This window comes from Notechis scutatus, chromosome Z (assembly GCF_049901735.1).
Source record: "Notechis scutatus isolate UNSWTSFEM ecotype Mainland chromosome Z, rNotScu1.2, whole genome shotgun sequence".
Classification (NCBI taxonomy): domain Eukaryota; kingdom Metazoa; phylum Chordata; class Lepidosauria; order Squamata; family Elapidae; genus Notechis; species Notechis scutatus.
This window is the reverse complement of record NC_142025.1, coordinates 40024369-40046882: the sequence shown is the minus strand read 5'-3', so window position 1 is coordinate 40046882 and position 22514 is coordinate 40024369. Positions and strand designations below refer to the sequence as shown.

At 33.8% G+C, this 22514-nt stretch overlaps 1 protein-coding gene across 6 annotated transcripts in view; it reads left to right on the top strand.

Annotated features, from left to right (window-relative positions):
• Window positions 1–21936, top strand: part of PHF14 (PHD finger protein 14) — a 142053-nt gene extending 120117 nt beyond the window's left edge. For 5 of the 6 annotated variants that reach the window (XM_087946166.1, XM_087946164.1, XM_026677773.2 and 2 more), the window contains one exon: window positions 21714–21936. In XM_087946166.1, the coding sequence (XP_087802292.1) occupies window positions 21714–21788 (75 nt within the window). In that variant the 3' untranslated portion in view covers window positions 21789–21936. Of the gene's footprint in view, window positions 1–9657; window positions 9716–21713 lie in introns of all 6 variants that reach the window. The other variant, XM_087946163.1, reaches the window with a different exon arrangement.
• The last annotated feature ends 578 nt before the right edge of the window (window positions 21937–22514 follow it).

Below are 22514 nucleotides of genomic sequence, written 5' to 3'. Positions count from 1 at the left end.
GATAAATTGTTCTCATTGCCAGGAAATTTCTCCTTAGTTCTAGGTTGCTTATTTCCCTGATTAGTTTCCATTCGTTGCTTCTTATTCTGCCTTTAGGAGTTTTGGAGAATAGGTTGACCCTCTTTTTTTGTGGCACCCATTAGATATTGGAACATTGCTTTCATATAACCCAATCCTTCTTTTCATAAACTAGACATTCTCAATACCTGTAACTATCTTTATAACTGTTCTTTATATATTTTAGCCATCTTTGTTGTTCTTCTCTGTACTCTTTCTAACATCTTTTTTATATTGTGGGGACCAAAACTGGATGCAGTATTCAGAGTGTGATCTTACCAAGACATTATTGTTAATACTTCACATGATCTTGATTCTGCCCCTTTGCTAATGCAATCTACAATTATACTGGCTTTTTTGGCGCCTGCAGCATACTGCTGGCTCATATTTAAGTGATTAACCACTAGAACTCCAAGATCCCTCTCGCAGTTTCTACTATTAAGCCAGGTACCACTTATACTACACGTGTGCATTTCGTCTAGTTTTTCCTTCTATTTTCCCCACAACAATCCTGTGAGGTGAGTTGGGTCAAGAGAGAGACCAACTGCCCCAAAGCCACCAAGCTGGCTTTCTGGCTTAATGATCATGATTAGGACCATCAGAACTTGATTGATAAGTGATACAATTGATAAGTGAAGTATCATGTGATTGCAACTGTGCTTATAATTGGAGTGCTCACCCTGACACTGGGACAATAAGCCAGAAAAAAAATTAATGTTTGTATTTACGTTAATTGCAGAGGAAAGGCTTATAGCAGAGTAAGCATGTACACACTGGGGAATATTGGAGAGTTTAAATCCATGTAAAGATAAAAAGTAAAGGTTTCTCTGCCGTTCATGTCTAATTCTAGGGCACAATGCTCATTTCCGTTTCTTGGCTGAGGGAGCAAACATTGTTCTTTGGCGCAATGGTTGGAAGTATTAGAAGTTATGCAGTATTACAAGCTACTTCTGCTCACTGCCAGCTGACTGCAATTTGGCAGTTCAAATCTCACCAGGCTCAACGTTGACTCAGCCTTCTATCCTTCCAAAGTCGGTAAAATGAGGAGCCAGATTGTTGGGGCAATATGTTGACTGTAAACCACTTAGAGAGCTCTGTAAAGCACTGTGAAGCAGTATACAAGTCTAAGTGCTATTGCTATTGCCCAAAGACATTTTCCATGGTCATATAGTCAACATGTCTATATGCCAAAGGCATACGGAACGTTATAATCTCCTTTTACCTATTAATCTACTTTCATTTGCATACTTTTGAACTGTTAGGTGGGCAAGAGTTGGGGCAGGAGTGGGACTTCACCTCATTGTGCAGCACTCAGGTCTCAAACCCAGGCTGTAAGCTTTCCAGCTGAAAAGCTCAGCATACTTAATTACTGAACCACCATGCCCATGTACAAATAATTAATTCAGTTTGGCTTTTATGTGAGGAAAAAACACATCAGAGAGAAAAATGTTGTTATATAAACAAAACAAATTTACATTGATGGCGTTTTCTGATCTTGGTATTCAGCTTGCAGACATTTTATTACCCCCCTAGTAACATGATCAGTGCAGTATTAGAAAAGTAAAGTTTGGTGGTTAGTAGAGGTTTATTTCCTTTGTTCTGCAATTCATTAATTTCTTGTTGATTACTTTTTTTCTTATTCCTGTGTTGGTTGTTCCTCTGTGTCATTATTTTATTGTCATTGTTGCCTGTTGTTGGTTTGAGGTTACTGGGTTGATATAGGTCCAGTTTGTATAGATGTTTAGTTGATTGCTAGAGAAAAATGTTAAATATTGAACTGATGTTGCATTGTTGGCTATACTTTTTTGTATAGATCCATAAGGATTCGAATATGTATGTGCATATATGCATATATTTTTCAATTCAATTTATTCTAAAACTTTGACTATTTGTAGTTCAAGCTGCAAAATAACATCTGTCCTTATGACTATCCCATTAATTGTAAACATAACAATCCTGGCCTACCCATATTTGCTATCGCTATGACTTGATGCACTTCAAAACAACATAAGTTGTAAGTTTTCAGGCATGAACTGTCTCTTACTTTAGTGGCACTACAATACATGTATCTATATAATAAACAGTAAAAATCAATCAAGATCTACCTAGAGAAATTATGAACTTCAAACAAAATATGAATCAAATTGCTGTGCTGATATTTTTGTGTTTTTGTTAGTGTCAAATTAAGTAAATAGCCTTTTCTTAGAGTGATATTTTACACCAGTCAATAGAGATAGATGAAGTAAGACTATTTTGCTTGCTTATAATATTGGGTAGATTATAAAGATATGTGGGCTGCAGCCAAGCAAGCCAGTAAACACTTCTGCAGTAAAATAGCATTAGCAATTGAGCACTGTGTTATAAATATCTTTATCAGAATCACCTGTTTCAATTTTTTTTCTTTCTATTCAATTTCATTCCTTTGCAACAAAGTGCTCTCTTGATTTCTTAAAATTCTTTTTTGGCATATTTATATACAAAAGATTTATTTACAAAAGTACAAGTAAAATTAAATGTGTACATTTAGACATGAAAGTCTATTATATGAATAAGGTAGATTATGAAATAATATTTCTAATAAAGTATATAGCACAAAGGGATCAAATGAGGTGGCAAGGTTCTTAGTGGCATAAGTGACGTATGGAGGAGAGTGGTGATGTTTTTAGGGAAATAATTGATATTTATCAAAATTCAGTAATGTGAAAAATGATGGTAAACAACATGAAATTGTAAACAGATAAAGTAGAGGTGCTGCTGGTCAATAATAAACCAAATCTGAGAATCAGATGACTTGAATTTGAGTAGTGCATCTGTGTATATCTAAGATACTGCTTGTTGATGTTTCACAAACTGGCAAATTTCAGATTACTTAATTGAGCGTTTGTTTGTTTGTTAAAGATTTTATGCTGACTAGGCAGCTAGATTTTGGACCATACATGATTATATGCTGAAGTTTGATTTGAAAAATAATAATTGTTAACCATCAATAGTTGCTTGAGCTAGGTAGCATATGCATTTCAGTAAACAAATAAATGTCAAGATGTTGGTTTTAATCTTTAAAAGTGTAAAAGGATTAGTGCTTGACTTTCTGACAGAATTGCTTTTTTCACTTTAACCCTATCTGCTCTCTAGATGCTCCTAGTTAAGTAGAATTATTTATGTTCATGTGGAAAAAGGCTTTCTTATGCCTTGTTCCTGAACTAAAAAATTTGATCCCTCAGGAATTGTATTTTACCTTTAATCACCACTTTTGAGAACAGAGTCCTTTAAGGTCCTGTTTTCTTCTGTGAGATCTTCTCAATTAATTCAATGGTGATGTTACAATATTTTTATGTATTTTACATATGTTTTGAACAGAGGTATTTAAGTTGCACTTAAATGCCTGGCCAAAAAACCCCTCCTTTTTGAAACCCTCCTTTGCACAGCTGTCCTTCGCAGTTATGCTTTTCTATTAGTCACACATTTAAAATACTTGCAATATTGAAATATATTTCATTATTGGAACATGAATAATATGAACATTAATGCAAATACTTTGATACTGTTATACTACATCCAAATTTAATTATTTAATGATAGGAAAATAGTATTCTCTTCTGAAACATCATTTAGACTTTAGTTAATGTAATCTCTCTTTTATAATTAATAACTTGGTTAAATTTCTTATCTTTATCTATATACATGGCTGCAAACTAGAAACCACACAGATAGTCTTTCCTGGCTTCTATTGAAAGTCAAAAAACACAAACAAAAGCCATTCAATTGCTAATAATAGGAAGGGATTGGAGTCAGACAACAACAAAATAAATTAAAATAAAATTGCTATTCTTGGCAGTGCTCATTGATTGGGTTGCCAGCAGGTTTGGACTAAACCTATGTCTCCTTTTGAGTTGGAGTATTCCAACAAAAGCTTTGTCTTCCAAATTAATCAAAGATAGGGCTGGAATTGGCTTTTCTGAAAATATACAATAGCATACACAGACTATTTTAAATTCTCTGTTGTTGAGGATTATACTGCCTCAAAATAGTGCAAAATTTACACAACCAGCTGTTTTTCTTCTGATAAGCACTTTTGCCAGGAAATTTCATAAATTCAGTGCCTTGTTTATGAACGTAGCTGCTGTCAATTTTTAGGTGCATGACTTCAAGCGTTTCTTAAGGTGACATGCTGCTTATGTCTTTCTTTTCATGCTTTTCATTCCTTTGAGAAATAGGCACATTTGTGCTTAGTTTATACAGTGTTGTGAATGCTTGCTTTTTGTATTAGAAACCAAAACCAATGTTAAACTATTTGCAAGTCTTTCTTCTATAGAGACCCTTGGTTGTTCTTGATATTTCTTTGTACGATTTTCTGAAAGGCTTTGATAGTGAGGTAGGGCAGAAGATAAAATGTAACTACCTGATTAAACTAAAGTATAAATTACTTTTTATATTACAGGGTCATCATATCAAGAATATATCTTAAGTTTATTAATCACATAATTTGAGATCACTTTTTTAAAAAGGCAAGCATTTAGCATGATTGGGAAAGTAGCATTTTACACAAATGGAGTTTCTTTTGTGAACAAGACGGAAATAAAATTCTGACTTTGATAATATAACATTTAAAGAAAAATCTCAATGCATAGAGACTGCTTCTTTTTCTTACATACATCTAAATATGAAGGTCAGTTTGAAATTCACTAAACCCAGAGATGTAGGCTTAGACAAGATCCCCATTCAGTGATCAGTAAAAAGATGGAAAATACCAAGGGAGGTTGATATTGTTTAAAATATATAATATATGGTTTTTTATTTTATTTCATTAGATATGGTTTTTTTTATTGAAAAATACACAATTTATTTAAAAAATCATTGCAATTAAGGTTTCTGACTTCAACTTAGCTGCAAGATGACATGATATCATTCATTAAAATAATAAAAAAATGGAGAAAAGAGTTGGATTTTTACATACTAATTATCAATAATGTTGAATAGTTTTAAAATGAAGACAGAGGAGCCACATGAAAAAAAAGATTACTGAAAATTATTTCCCATTCTATTCATTTATTTATCAAATTTTTATACTACTTTAATCACAAGATTTGGCAGCTAGCAGAGTATAAAAATACAATTAATATGAGACAGAATCCAAACAAAATATGTGTACCAAAAATCCTGTGGAAAATCTCTATCTTCAGCTTTATCTAGAAGTCAGACAATGTCAGAGATAAAGGAATCAATAATTCCAGGAGTCTGACCTCATTGGGGGAAAAGAGATGTAGAGAAAGCATCTCTGTATTTTTGACAGAGTGTCAAGAATTCCCAGAGTTCCCAAAAAATGGGGACAATTATGTGCTACTCCCAGGATGGACTAAGTAGCTGCATCAACTCAGTGGGTGAATGTGGTCTGTGGTCTGCAGTTTTCTTGGCAAGATTTCAAAACTGGTTTTCTCTTGCCTATTTCCTAGAGCTAAGAAGATGATTAGACCAAGATCACCCAACTGGCTTAGTGCCAAAGGCAAACTAGAACTCATGGTCTAGCTAGCCTAAGGCCTTAACCCATGGATGTCAAACTCGCTACATCACATTGCCATCATGTGACATTTTGTGATTTATTTCAGAGTAAACATTCCTAAGATGGATAGCAACCAACTAATCTAAAATCATACTGGCTTGTAATGTTGCTTATAGGGGCAATGAGCAGTAAGCAGATAGCCAAGTGAGATAACTAAGCAAGTGAGCTGCTTCAACCTTTAATAGGTATTTGTTAATGCAAGGTTATGATCGGGTGGCTTAGGTATCTTTAGTGTATTTTAGTATTAGTATTTTTTTTACAGTTGAGATATTCTTCTTACACTTCCCTTTGAATTGATAGATTTTTAAATTATTTTAGTTATGTATATGTGTGGGTACCTTTTTAATAAAAAGGCATATTTGAAACCATGCTATGCTTGATTCTGAGTCTCAGTCTTAGCATTCAGTCTTTGCAGTTTCTTTGTATGCTTCCAGATTCATGGATCTGCTAAGAATCCCCTAATTGTTATAAATTTATTGTACAGTTTTAACCTTTATCTCATTATATATGAGGTTTCTTGCTGGCACCACCATCCCCCTTTTCATTTCTTTTACTGTAAATTTAATGAAGCATTTATGGTAAGTTCATTTCAGTAGCAATCATCGCGTTTCAAAGTAGGAATTCAGTGTAGAATTGCATATTAATTTCTCTTTATAGTAAATGAAATAAAAATTCCAAATATGCAACTCCAGGAAATTGAATTGTGTTCCTCTATTGCTTATTCAATGCATCGGAAAACAGAATTAAAAAAGACAGAATAGAATAGGTAGAGGGTACTAAGTATAGCAAGTAGCTCATATTTTGAATTTTACTTAATGATCTGAACATTTATTGCTATAAAATAAATTCACCATTTGGAGATAATAGTGGAAATGTAAAACATTAACATTTTAATTAATTTAGGGTAGAAACATTCATTTTGCGTATTTTACCCTTTTTCAATATAGCCAAGATTTTTAATAGTTGAGAAGTTCTCTTTGCATTTTTTTTGTCATTTGCAATTGCTGATTCAGTACAGTGTTATTGAATGCTGTTTTAATAAATGCTGAAGGTGTACAAATCTGACATTACCTTATAAAATGCTGGCATCAATATCAAAATGTGATACATCAGGCATGTACATATATCTATATTAATACTGATATCAATATCAATATGTAGATAATTATATAAATCTATCATTCAAAGCATATGGATATGTGCAAATCTAAAAATGTACCTGAATAGGCTTCAGTGTAAGCAGTGATGCCTGTTATGAACCACTCTTTTAATTTCCCACACTTCCTACAGTAGACTCATTTCAGGGCATTGTAGAAGCTCTAGTGACCATAGGTTGGTTTCTTTATTGCTGCCAGGGAAATTCTCAGTTTAGCATAAGAAAGCCATGAAAAAATCAAACTTGGAGCTTTTCCAAGGTAGGCTGATGGAAATCTTTCTGAGAAAAAAAAGGTTCACTGAGATGATAATCATAGTTTGATTTAGCTTCCAGCTTCACATGGAAAGACCCCCACAAAAAAAAACAGTTGTTGGGTTAATTTTGTGTCACCCACTTATGCCATAGAGTAGACAATGAATGAATGAATGAATGAATGAATGAATGAATGAATGAATGAATGAATGAATGAATGATTAGTGATACATGCTCCAAAAAGGGAAATCCTAACTAGGAGCTAGAAGAGAAAGTATAAAAAAATATGAATTCAATATAAATAATATGGAAAACAAGATATTCATCCACCATTTCTCAGAATTCCAAACCACCCATCTCCCCCTCTCCTATTTCATGTGTCTACATTAGTGAAGATTTGTGGTTATTTCATCTCCAAGGCTTGAAGGTTAATTCAAGGTTACTCCAGGTTAATCTAGGAATAACAAATAGTAAATGTGGTTCCTAGTAAAATAATACCTCCATGTTTCTGCATACTTTTGAAACACAAGTAGTTCTCAACTTGTGCACAAAATTTCTGTTGTTAAGTGGGAGATTTGTTAAGTGTGTTTTGCCCCATTTTACGACCTTTTTTCCTCAGTTGTTAAGTGAATCACTGCAGTTGATAAGTTAGTACCCTGTTTGTTAACTGAATCTGATTTCCCTATTGACTTTGCTTGTGAGAAGGTGATCACATGACCTTGGGACACAGCAACGGTCATAAATAGGAACCAGTTGTCAAACATCTGAATTTTGATCACATGATCATGGGGAATGCTACAAAGGTTGTAACTGAAAAATGGTCATAAGTCACTTTTTTCAATGCTATTGTAACTTTGAACAGTCACTAAATAAACTGTTGTAAGTCAAGGACTATTGAATGGACAAGACTGGTTGGTAGAACACTGGCCAGAAAACCAACAGCCATTCCTAAATGGAAATCATTGTTCCTATAACAAAAGGGAGAGTACATTAGACTGCTTATTGCAGATCACATAGATCTCCCTTTAATATTTGCATGTCCAGTGAATTATTTTCATAAAAGATGGAATAGATAATTATCCCAAAGTATCTCATATCTTAGCAGCAATTCAGTACATTTTATAGATTTTTATTTTATTATTACAAGATTTTCCCTTGTTATTCCACCTCACTTTCAAATAACAAAAAAAAAAACTAAAATGACAATAATACACACACACACACACACACACACACACACACACAAAGTTAAAATCAGCAGCTCGAAAAAAGCCAGTCATAAGACAGACACCTTTCTGTAGTCTAAGAAGGCCTGTTTTTTTTTCTTACTGTGAAAAGGCATGTTGCTTTTTTATTTGTCTCTTTCTATTTCAATTTTCCTAATCATTTTCTTTATTCTAGATTTTAAAGTGTAAGTGTTGGTCCTGGTCTGAAAGAACCAGCGGTTTTATACCATAAGAAAAGCTCTGCTGGATTCAGTTATAATTTCCACTTGATCCCACGTACTAATGTGCCAGTATTTCACATTGTAAAGTTTTTACATTGTAAATATTTTATTGCAAACTTCTAATATTGTTGAGTACATTGTTGGTGATTAGATCTGTGATTAGAAATTTTAGTCCTATCTGGTAGATTCATGTCTTAATCTTTGCTTAATAAAGTTTACAGGCTAGTCAATATTTCCCCTGTGGGCCCACTTGGCAAATAAGTGATTAGGAATATTTCTATCATTGCTGTGGTGGGGCAATCACACACAGTATTTTTAGCATTTTTATATATTCCAAGAAAAAATACATTAAAATGCATAGGGTAGAGAATGTATCTTGCAGTGAGAGGAATATTTTGTGTCTCTAAAAATATATGTATAGGACAGTGTGTTTTCTATTGTATACTTGGATGGACTCCTAAGTCACTCTAGACATTGACAATTCATTGGTCTATCTGTTACACAAAATGTAACTCAGATTATGTCTTCACTAAAATTGATAAATTTAACTTGATGCAACTTCCTTCTCTTCAATACACCAAATAAAAATTCAGCTGGAAAAGACTCTTAGAAACTATTCAGTTACAGCCATTACATCTTTTCAAGTTTTCCTATCTAGTACCTGCAGAAGTGAGCATTTCCCCCAAATCCCTACTCAAAAAAGTCAGCTTCATTTCCTTAGTAAAGAATTGGCTGTGGTCCTAAGACAGAACTGCTGACCAGCTGAAAGTCACAACTGTTGTGGCGGTCAGCCAGAAGGGCCACTCTGTAGAGAGGCTGCTTCCTAATCAGAAGAGAGAAGCAGATGGGAGACTTGGGGATCTGGCATAAACTCATAATACTGTAGTGAGCATAAATAAAAACTGGCTATGAAGAGTCTGCAGTAGTACACATATCTGTTTGATCAGAATTAGAACAAATAAATGAAATATGCAGAAACTGGCAGACTTGTTTTTTTTAATCCTTGAAGTTATCGTATCAATACAAATTAAAGGAGTTTGTTTTGAGATAAACATGCAGGTGTTTATAAACCCTAAAAGATTTTTTGATGTTTTTAACAGTTGCTGAAATCCTAATGAAGTCCTGCATTGCCATCTAGAGCAATGTGGCTGCATTGCATAATTGCAATGTTTCCTTTTGCAATTTCAGGCTGGCACTTTTCTTCTTGAACAAAATGGGGTTGTGTGGCTGTAATCCATTAATTAAGGTCAGTAGTTAGTGACATTAAAAGGTTATTTCACTCCTAGTTTCAACTTTGAAAATTGTCAGACATGAAAGGAAAATTGTCATTAAGAAATTGGTTGGTTTTATTTGACAGTGAGAAATAACAGATGCATGTTAAAAGGCAAAATTGTCAGTTTTTCCATGGCCCCAGAGGGTGCATTCTCTTGATGGCTGGTTCAGAATATTTCATGAAGTAAATGTCAAACTTGTCAAGTCTGTCACTATGAAAATGATCCATGTTGCAAGGGTCTCCTTTCCTTGGGAAACAAACAGCTGCTTTATCACTAAATAGATGCAGTGACAGGAGCCTGCCATGTATCATAGGAAATTGATATTTGCTTGTAATATCCAGTACTAAAGAAGTGTTTCAGTCCTATCTGCATTCTCATCCTGGGCTTTATTATAGAGTTAGTCCATAACACATTCCAAAGGAAGGAGATGGGGAAAAGACCCCTCATGCACTAAAAAGTTCAATGTACTTTCCATGCTGATTTAGCTCAGAGGCTGTTGTCCTTTGAATGCATTTTTTTTCTTCAAGCATCTTATGTTAGGCAGGTAGAAAATCATCCATCAGAAAAAGGACAAAAAAGCAAGAGTAGAGAATCTTTCTTTTCTGGAAAATAAATTCATTTAAGTTCTTCAATAAGAGTTCACTAACATATCTATGGTTTTATAGTTATAGAAATACATTGCAACATTCATCAGTAGTGATATTGAATGTAGCTTGTGCAACAATGTACAAAGCAGTTGACAATGGGATGCTTATCAGCATCCATTTATTTTGTTTTGTTTTATAGTTATAAAAGTGAGGGTAATCTTAGTTTTTTTATTCTTACTTTCATGTCTGATGTTATTAATAAAACAGCTTCCAAAAAAGTCCAAACCTCCTTCCCTTCCCCTGCACAATTTTTGTCTTTAATGTTGTATTTTACATTTAAAATTAGAACATATTTTAAAATATTTCAACATTTTTCCTTTTTATTTCTCCGATGCACCCAAAACATTGATACCTGTTCTTTTAGTTTAATATTTCATATATCCCTTTATATTGCCAGCAGCTCTTCTCAAGGTGTTTCTTTGTTATTGCTGTGTTACTGCTATTGCAAGGACAGCACATTTTCTAAATCTCTAAAGCAGAATGTTTTCTGTGTGACAATTTGGAGAATTTCATCCCATTGCAACACAGCCAGCAACCAGCATTTGAATTCATGCACTGTTTTGTTTATTTTATTTTAATTTTATCAGCAACATAAGGGCCAGGGTATAGATGAAGAGATGGTCTTCTCAGACATTTGGAAACAATTGACTTGCTAATTTCCATAGCTACATGTCATATGTGATTTCTTATTACTGTGTTTGATACAAAGATTCCGAAAGCATTTGGTTGTTTCCTTCCAGTTATCCAACCTTATTTTCCTTTTAAGGCCTGATGCATATTGTATATCTCTATCCCTACCTATGTAGCTAAAATCAATTACTTGATTTTACTTTTACTGCTTACCTAGCATAGTAACAACATTTATTATTCTTGAGCTAGGACAGTCTGTGACATATGTCTTATGCTGATTTACACAAAAAAGGCAAATTATAGGTATGCTTTATTACACATATTTTTACAATTGGGTTCTCATTAACATTATGAATTGATTGATGATGTATGATCTATATATAGAATCCTCTTTTAGTTCCTGGAGAGATAATTGTGTGACATTTCATTCTTCAGAACTACATCTTGTCACCTCCTATAAAGAATGGAATTTGTCTTCTATAAAATGGAAAGTTGAAAGTGAATGTTTACATCCTTCTGTTTGATTCAGGTTGATCTCCCTTTTTTCTTTTTTGTTCTTCCTATTGCTCTCTTCAGGTTTTGTCAGCACAGGGATACAAGCAATTTCACTTTAGAAACATTCCATTTCATTTTGCATTGTTTTTATAGGTTTATTTTAAAAATGAGTGAAATTCTACAGATTTTTCTGTCTGAAGTAGATGTAAAGTGATGTATTTTGATTCTATAATTAAGGCGTGTCATCACATTTGTGGAACATTTTTAAATTCATTAGCATGGTTGGCCATAGTGATTTTTTAATTCTATATATCTTCAAAGGATTAGCTGCATATTGGTTCTGTTTTGAGTGCTTAGATGATTTACAGACAATACTTTTAATTATTTCAGAAATATCATGTATAAAGTTTCTTTCTCCTGCAGGCTCTATTCCTTTTTTAATATGTTTTCTTGTATATTACAACATGTATTTTCATTAGTATAGCATTGGCATAGTATTTTTAAATGTTTGAATTTCAGTATTTGGTATTTTTGTTTTAATGACATATTAATGATTGTTTTTATGGATTTTATGTCTGAGTCCTTTGCAAGTGTAGTAATATAGTGTGGGGTGTGTATCTGTCTCTCTGTGTGTATTTTGTGTGTATTTTACAGACCTATCCAAGCCTTTATTCATCTGTTTTGTATTTGTGTGTATGCGTGCTTATTTTGACTAAATACATGAATACAAGTTTAAAAGCAAGAAATCTTGATTAATTTTATGTGTGCTACAGAAATAAGTAAACTTTTAAAGAATATTATCTGGGATAATTTATTTTCATTTTCAAAAGGACTTACAAAATCATCATTTCTATAATAATATATATGTTATTTAAACCCACAATTTGCCTGGAATTTGCTCTGGTTCTCAAAAGATTACAAAAGACATGTACTTTTAAGTTAATATAGCCAGGTAGTGTCAGAAAGTTTACAGATAAAATCTGAAAACTATAAAAATGACTTTTCCCATCCAATCTAATAGTATCTCTTTGCCTATTAATCCAGCTAACCACGTTAGAAAAGCATGTTTGCATAAACAGTAGGAAAACACATTGCAATCAATATAAAAAGTGAGAATAGCACTACTTATGAATAGACAAGAGAAAAATTTAAATAATAGTTGTCTATTTATGCATTCCATTTCCAATAAGTTGTTTATTTATGCATTCCATTTCCAAGTATAGAAATAGAAATCTAATGTAGTGAATTAGTTTACCTAGAGAAAGTAAATTGGAACTGCTGAGGAAGTAAATCTGGACAAAAATTTGGAAAATCCCCCAAAAGTTGTGATATTTCAATAAACACTGTATATGTTATACTAGTTCTGTGATACAGGCTATTCTTGATTCCATTTAGAGTGGAGATGCAATCCATAAATATAATGTGCTTAATTCTATTCATAATGGAATTTGGACTTTTTTCTATTATTTTGTAGGAAATAAGAAAAAAAACTCTTTTCCAACATAGGTGATAAAATTACTACTCTTTCCAGAGGAAGTGCTTATTTTAAATGTTTCAGATATTACCTATAATATTATATTAGAGCCTGTAAATACTGCCAAATACATTATGTATTTGCATCTTTTCCCTAATGATATAATTATTAAAGTGATACAAATTGTGTGGTTTGTACCATCATATCATAATACAAATAATGTATAAATTGATGCAAATGTCATTCCAGTCATAGCATCATGGTAGAAACTGACAGAAATCATATTTGTTTCAGATACAGATTGTTACAGACTACAAAATCCAGATAATTTTTGTATCTCACATTTATTAAACTGAGGTCTAATAAATGGATGAATAAATGTACTTAGTAATATTTGATGTAATATCATTTGTTGATCTTGTATATTCTGTGATTCTTTCATGGCAAAGCACATTATCTAGATGACCCATGTTAATTAAATCACATTGTAGTTCCTCATTTTTTCCCTTAAGTAAAGATCTTTTAATTTACCATTTAGTCAAATCATATATAATATAATATTCTTTGATATAAGAATATTTTGGAACAACTACAGCAGTTCCTTACATGTCATATAGAACAAGCATCTAGCACTCTGCTTATGAAAATAAAGACATATAGGCACCCTTCCTTTCAAAGAAATTCTCAAGATCCTGATTTCTTTTAACTTGAATCTATCATTAGAGTACATCAAGAAAAACGTATGACTAGCATCAGTTAACACTTTTTTTTTTGAGAAAATACCCTTGACTTAATTATGCATTCAAATATAGAAATACAAAACTAGCAGCCAATAGAAGAAATACTTTCCATAGTGATAATTTTACCAATAGACTTAAAATTAGGTTTATGGATATCAGAGTAAAATTCAATCTCATTCCAAGTTTTTAACAGAAAAAGACACTTACTTAAAATCAGGATCATCTGAATTAATGCTCTTCCTGAAAGATTTTCCACTTATGGTTTTAACTAAACATTCATAAATATGTCTTACATTGTATGATTAGTTTGGCAGTAAATGCAATGCTATAAGTGAACTGATCTCATACATTAAATCTTGTAGGTTTCTTTAGGGTAGGGAGTTTTATTGAACATAATATAAAGCAAATACATTAAACACATTAAAATGCATTAATGCAAATATGTTAGCTATATCTAAATTTCATTCTTTTCAGCATCACTCCTTTATAATTAGCTTAAATAACCCATTTAGCTGAAAGTTCAAACATTGCTAATGGCTTTAAAAGAGTATTAAATATTGTTAAAATATTTTATATACAAAAGAACAAATGCTTCTAAAAATGCAATTGAAAAGTTATCTAGAGTTTATTTCATAAAGATCTTAAGTTGTATGTTATGTAGTTATTTGTATGCATATCACACATTTATTTATTGAAATAGGAGAGATGTATATATTATTTAAATTAACAATCAGTAAATTAAAGTTATTGAGTATGGAACTTTGCTAGTTTCTGGCATTTGTTTGAAAAATATTGAATCCTTTATTTTTTATTTTTACTTTGAAGAAGATATTTTGTAATGCTTTTTTTAGCATCAGTTTTAACTGTGAACTGTGTTCACAATTACCCAGTCAAGATCTCTTTAGGCTGCAGTTGGCCTGTAAGAATGTCTCTGAATTGTATGAATTAGTTACACAATTAATTCTTTGGAGGCCGCTATTTAGCATTGAATACAAGGTGCTATGCATTCTTAGGAATGTTGGCATTGTGATGTCAGTTCATTTATTTGGGATGTTCCAGAGAAGCTTGGCATGAATTATGATCTTAACTCCTAGAATATTGTAAGCATGCCATTGCCTGACATGCTCATGTTTCCTATTTTAGACCTGACTGATCTTCAGATAACATATGGAGGTAGAAGTAATTGGAAAATTGGCAGACCTGTCATGAAACCTTACTAGATGGGACAAAAATACGATGCTGTAGCACATAAGTGTCTTTGAAGTTAAATTTATTGTCTTTTATCAATGGCGAAGAAAACATAACTGATCTTCAAAAAAAATGACATGGTTTTTTCTCAGTAGCACATGCTGTTGAAAAATAAATTTTATATATAATAGCATTTCTTGCATTTTAAAAATGATTTCCTAACAAGTTGACTGGTATCTGGGAATATATATCTAATATTTAATATTCTACCAATTTTCTGTCCATTTCATTACTGCATTTTATTTATCTGGTAAGGAGGCATGTTTATTGTAAACATTAGTATTTTCATTTGCTTAAATGGAAAAATTACCAGCCAAGAGCAAAGATATAGATATTGTATCTATATATTGTAGGCATTAGTTTTTCACAATTATATCTTCTGTGTACCTCAACGAGTAGCAGCTTGAATGAATGAGTGGTAACCAGGTTTTAGATGCTAACTGATCCTTCTTTGTTTTTTAAAAAAATCCATCTACGTTTAAAGTGCCTATTCTATTTTTATCTTCATCCTGATTCTCCATCTTTAAATAATATAAGACTAATTTTAATTTAATGGATTTTTTAAAATCCACTTTGTTCTGGTTATCAAGCATATTTGAGTGTGAGAATGTTGATTGCTTGATGAATAATCTTCACCAGAACAAAGATGGGGTAACTAAACTTATTGTTTCTAGCTGTATACTTTTAATTTCTTTTTGGATCAATTTTATGAATCTTAAGTGACACAATATTACTCTGACTATTCCATGAAAATTCCAAGGGCAGATATTGTGTAGAATTACTGTCTAATATTACGTCAGTTTTAACTGTGAGTTGCAGAAGATTTAACTTGTTGCTTGTTTTTCCGAAAATCCACATGAAACCTTAGGTATCATTGAGTACATATTAGCAATTCTTCTTTTTTTATTTGATATAGATGGTTTTTCTATACTTTCTCCATAATAATTGCATTCCAGATGAAAATGAATAAACTGCAATTCTAAAAATTTAGAATTTATGAAAAATAACAAATATGAACGTTCATTCTTGGCCCTTGGCTGGTTAGGGTGGTAAAGTGTCAGCTCTTTCTGGAAAGATATCCAAAATCTTAATGGTTGTCCTTGGTCTTGTAGGTATGATAGGTGAGAAGAGCTTCCTTTGGGTCCTTTAAGCTTGAAATTTTGAAGACAAAATATTTTATATGCCCTTGAAGTTAGAATTGAAGTTTGACTAGGCAGAATCTTTTGAGATAATGGGGATCCTGGGATTTTGTGATGTCACTTGGGGTTTTTTAGAACCTATCTCTTCTGAGAATAGGGTAGGGTTATCTGTGAGATTAGCTCTGCCAATTGTAGGATATTACTTGCCTCTCCTGATTGATTTGAGGTGCCAGGGAGAGAATGAGGCTATTTAAAGTGGCTAGTAAACAAGGGTGGGATTCTACCAGTTCGGACAGGTTCTATAGAACTGGTTGTTATGATTCTGCACAGTTCGGAGAAATGGCAAATCATGCCCCTGGCTGGCCCTGCCCCTCTCTACCAGTCAGTCCTTATTGCATATGCGCAACATTGTTCGTATGCCCGACATTTCTGACTGCGTTCTTCCCCACCCAGTCATTCCTTAAGGTATTTTGTTCCCCTCCCAACGATCAGCTGTTCCTATGATCAGGTGTGCCAGGATTCCTTTGACTTACTTATTGCTTCATCCAGGAGGCTTTCCTGAAGCCCAGGAAGGCAAAAAATGGAGGGGGCTCAGCACTGGTGCCAAAAAAGGGGGAACCACACCCACCCAGTCACATGGCCACACCCACCTAGCCATGCTCACAGAACCAGTTGTACAAAATTTGAATCCCACTCGTGCTAGTAAATGCATCTTTGAGATAGAGACTGATGTTACCAGCTCTGAAAAAAGCAGTAGTTCATCTTTTCCGAAAAGAGCCATTACACAGTCGAGTTACTGCAGACAATTCACCTTTCTGTGGAAATTTGTTAAGAAGATAATGTGACAGCAATTACAAAGAATTTTAGATTAAGTACACTATCCTTTCCTGTTTGGGTTCAGGTCTGGTCCAGAGACTTCCCCCAAAAAAATGGTGGTTCTTGGGGAATGCACCTTTCCTTGTATTGTTTGATGTTTTAGCAGTATTCAGTACCACCAACTATGAAAATATTTTTAAATCATCTGTTGCAGATTAAAATTCTGGTACTGTGGTAGTTTTACTTCATTTTGAATTCTCAATCCCCATTCACATTAGTAGGAAAGAAGAGGATGACTGGACCTCTCCCCTTTCTCCTTTAATATCTATATGAAACTGGCAGAGACCACACAGAGCTCAGTTCAGAATAAAGTAGTAACAACTGAAGGTACTCAGCTGTGGAGTTTTAAAGAAATTGCTGTGGAGGTGCTTGGAAATTGTAAAGGAATTGTCAGAAAACCGTGGAGATGAGTTGAAGGGAATATTCAGGAGCTTTCATAGATAACAAGGAGGAAGCATCCATTAGCAGAGAAAGGAGGTAATGTTAAAAAGCTAGTGAACCTGGGGCATCCCTGATAAGAGGGAGGGAAACTCAAAACTCAAGCAGATTTGTAAAAATTATTTTCTATAGCCAATCTCAAATATGGTATAGTTCTAGTCTTCCTGTGGAGTCAGTTTGCAAATTTGGTCTATTTTGTGCTGCTGACAAGAAGAGATGGAACAATTTTAGGATAAATCCCAACAGGACAAAAATCTTCTGAACCCCAGATATCCCTCCCTTGGTAAATGGTGTGCTGTTACCCCTGAAGAAACTGGTGCATAAGTGGGGGGGGGTGTTTCCTATTGGATTCATAATTCATATTATATCAACAGTTAGAGACCATATCCAGGAAGGATTTGTCCAGTTTTGCCATTATGCTGTTTTTCTTATTTCAGTAGTTATTGGCAATAGAATTGTTTGCATGGATTACTGCAATTCAGTCTACAATAGAGCTGGCTTGGTTGCCAATAGGAGTTTCAGTCAGATGGGTTGAGTGTTGCCTGTAGTCTGTATATTAATAAAATTTGTTACATTCTTTCACTGGCAAAATTTTGACTTACGATGCAACAATTTTTGAACCAAGGTACCTCAGATAGGTTAGGCGGCCAAAATCCAGGATTCATGACTCCAAAGAGAGTAAAATTTGGGGAAATTGAGACTGCTGCAGGGTTGCTGTAATCATATTATCTTTCAATATTTCACAATTTCCCATCTAGTCTCACAATCCCTCCCTCCCTTCCCCACCCAGCACAAGGCTTTTAAATTTATTTCAATGATATTCAAAACAGCATAGAATTGAAAATTGGTACACTCCACAATGATGGAATGAAGCTCTACATTGTGTCCCTTCGACTTGCAAAAGAACAAATTTGAGACATGCCAGACTTCCATTGTCATTGATCCTGACCAGAAATCAGCATTTGAACATGAGAGATTTAATGCACAAATCGGCAATGAAATTATCATCTTTATACCAAACAATATCATGTCATGCCCCTGTTAGAATCTGACTCGAAGGGAAAAGAGGAACAGCTGACAGAGAGTGGGAGTGTGGCTCCAGAGGTTGTGGAGGAAACTGGGGAAAGGCACAGGCTGGCTGGGCATTCAGAGGAAGACCCAGGCCCATTCCCTCTTCATCCTAGGGCATGCAGGGAGGAGCAGATAAGAGAGAAGTGTGAATGGAGGAAAGGGCCTTGATCCCCTTCATGGGCTGCAGCTCTGAGGACTGTTTAAAAGGACAAATTGTGCATGGGCCAGTGCTGGAAGCAAAGCGTGAAAATATTTCTAGTTTGTCAGTTCTTATCTGAGTTCTGGCATCCTTCCTAGTGTGCGTATTTCAATATCTGTGGACGTCTTCAAGCCCTTATCCTGCCTTGTCTCATTAATGTTTATTTATTTATTTATTTTTATTTTGTCAAGCGATTATAAGATAACAGGTATAAGTATAAACATAGTTCTGAATACATGAAATGGATACATATAAGAAAAATAAAAAGACACAATAGGACAGGGACGGTAGGCACATTGGTGCGCTTATGCAACAAATTGCTTCAGTGTGGTTTGTGTTGTTTTTGTCTATTTATAATTTATATATTTTGAGTTTGAAGGAAGTTCTTCTTTTCACTGTTTGATTGTTTGTGGGGGAGGTTTTTCTCCAGTCAATGATAATTGGACCTTTGAAGCCAAGTGGAAGGAATTAAAGGGACTTCACCTGTTTTTGTGACTTTGTTGCTTTTGTCTCCCACCTTGGGTCATCACAGAGCATCACAGAACATTATTGCTAGAACGAGGAGATAGTTTGCAAATAATTTTAAAATCCCATTGCTGCTCTGACAGTTTTCAGTACATACATTTCTTTCCTTTTGGAGGTAATGGCTCATCTCATCAACTCAAAATGACAGCAAAAAATAATGGCAATGTGTTATGTATATTGAATAATAAACCATGAGAATGAGATTAATAATCTTCTAAATCATGGCCATCTATTCCAACAATATGTTGTTGAGATGGCTGCTAAGATTGAATATGAAAGGCTGAGTTACATCCAAATGAATCAAGTAACCTTGAATCAACAATGTACAAAGTATTTACTGATGCATTGATAGTGTGGGTGATTTTGGAACATGTATCATCCTCTTTTCAACATTTCTTGGTGAATTAAGATATATAATGAAATGCCAAGATGTCATGACTTTACAAGCAGGAGTGGGCTGCTGAGGGTTCACAGGGGTTTGGGAAAGCCCCCTAGCTAAGCTTCTGTGCAATTCGGGGAACCCCCATATCCCACTCCTGGCTGTCCAGCCCATCCCGCCCCACTCCTCCCAGGAGTCCCCATGTGGCCAGTTTGGGATGCAGGTAAGTGTAGGGCACGGAGCCTTGGGGAAGGCAAAAAATGGGCCTCCCAGAAGTTTGGGAAGGCCAGAAATGGGTCCAATTCCGGCTTCCAGAGAGCCTCCGGTGTCCGGGGAGACCATTTTCGCTGTCCCAGAGGCTCAAGAAAAGCCTCTGGAGCCCAGGGTGGGCAAAAACGCCCCCCCACCTGGTGGTACAGACTAATTAGGCCATGCCCACCATGGCCACACCCACCCAGCAACCGGGCAGAGAACCCTTTGCTAAAATTTTTGAAGCCTATCCCTGTTTACAGGAATCCACATCTAGAAGCTGTTGGCTATTTCTCCCACTTTGACTTCAAAGTTCTCTATTTTCCTACTTACATATGGGCAAAATATGTTAAACTAGACCTAGCTCAGCCACCAATACTTTATCATTACGGCCTAAAGAAATACTCATTTGTTACAGAGTAATGGCTAAATGTTTAGTTCCCTAACCTACCATAACTCACTTTCCGTGTTATCTATCATACTTTTAATTTATCCTTCTTCCAAAATTTTCTGTTCATACTTTTTGAGCTCTTCTAGATCCTCTGGTTTTCTCAGCTGTTTTTCCCATTCTAGTTCCACAGCAATTCAGTTCAATATAATTGATATATAGGAAGTGAGAACATCTATGAAGAATTTAAGTACTTGGACGGTGGAGGCCTAAATGTGATGTGGAGCATTCTGCAAAAATTCATTTAACTCATTTATTTAGTTTCATTGATTCATTTTATCAATTTCTATTAACAAGAGGAGGATAAGAATGAGCAATCTTAGGATAGCCGAGAGCAGATGTCAATCAACTTTGAGAGCCAAAAGCCACCCAGGGCAAGCTATTTATTCAAAGCGCTGATACCTAAGGAGGCCTGAAGTTTTTTTAGATTTGCTCTTCTTATACGTCTGTGAGTTTGATTTTTACCCTATAATTTAGGCAGATATTATAGTTTTTATATATTTATTGAATCAAAATGATAGAAAAGAGAAATTTAGTGGCTTCCAAGCATGGCAGAAAAAGTATTTAAACATGGGTGGGTAGAGTTAAAAGGAAACTTACAGAAGTTATTCTGTAAAATAATATTCATTGTTCTTGCATAAAAAGTTAATTCTAAAAAGTATATAATTTGGTGTTTCTGGATTTAGCGCTACTATTGGACAGAAATGGAATAAGAATTACATGTGTTAATGATTTGTAGACACAAGTGGCTGATGCCGTAACAACCTCCTCCTGCTTCTATAGATTTCAGGTGATGAATTCACTTCATTTGATGCACGCAAACAGTAGGCATCACATGGTTTGGAAGAAGGTTGAATGAACTATCAAACTACTCTCTGTAATAAGGAACTGAAATAATCTACAAACAAATTAACTAGGCACTCATGTGACTCCTCTCCAGCACATCTCTCTTTTTTTTTTAGAACACTTAGTGCTTGTAGTTATGAATATTTTTTATGTTCTTTATGTAGTGAACTTCTTAGAATTGAATGTTGTTGCTTTGCAGACCCTGATAAATCATTAACTAATTCAGTGCATTAAAATTTACTCTGAGTATTAACACCCTGTTGCAAATTTTCTGGCATTGTGTCATTTTTCATGAAGCTCATTTCCAAGGGAAACACCCAAACTATGTTATCTTCATTTCTTTAAAATATTTTAGCAGGATTTTTGTAATTAATTTGTTTTTTTAATGCTGGTTTTGTCTCTTTATTGATGTTGCTATATTGTTTTAAGAAAATTTTATGATTACAGGTAGCTTTGGGATTACAAAAATAAAAAATATATAGATGTTCAATGATAGTATACTGCATGCACAAGGACTAGGAGACAGTCTCATTTGTCTTAAAATATTTCAATGTTTTATTTTACAGGAGGATGAAAATGAACCTGAAGGAAAACATCCCTCTCAAGAGATAAACATAGAACAGAAAAATTCCAAAAAATAGAAATATCATTCCTCTCTGAAATATGTTTTCAAAAAAATTAAATGTCATTCCTCTTTGAAATGTATTAAGTAATATCAAAGTAATTAATGTGTCTCATTGTAAAAATTATAGAACATTCCCAATAAAAGACATTGGAAATTAAAATGTATCTTACTCTGAGGAATTGTTTAAATGGCTTTTGGTAATATTTATGATTAAGAAATCATGAATTTTTCATTACACACACACACACACACACACAATATAAAAGCATTAAAATTATGTGCAGTATAATCTTTTTTGTGATACACATTTCTTGAAATTCTCCATTGTGTTATTTAAGGTATATGCTGAAAGACTCAGTAGCATTCAGAATGTATCCCATATCCCACAGCATTTCTATGTGGTTTGTGATTGATTTTGGTAGTTACAAATTTTAATAATTAGGTAATAGAAATATGACTTTTTTCTGAATTGAAATAATTGTAAACATTATTTCAAAAATAAAATAGGATTCTTTGTAAAGTTGCATCCCATTTGAGTAATTCATGTATTTAGCATAGTATGGCAAGCCATGTTGGATTAGTTCCAAATAAGAATTCAGTTGTTGTTTGTTCAGTAATAGTTTATAACTTTACATTTGCTTAATAAAACATAAATCAAACTAACCAAAGATAAAGGCAATGTGTAAATCTAAATTATTTTCTCATATTAAATTGAATTCTCATTGTAGATGTTCATGATACA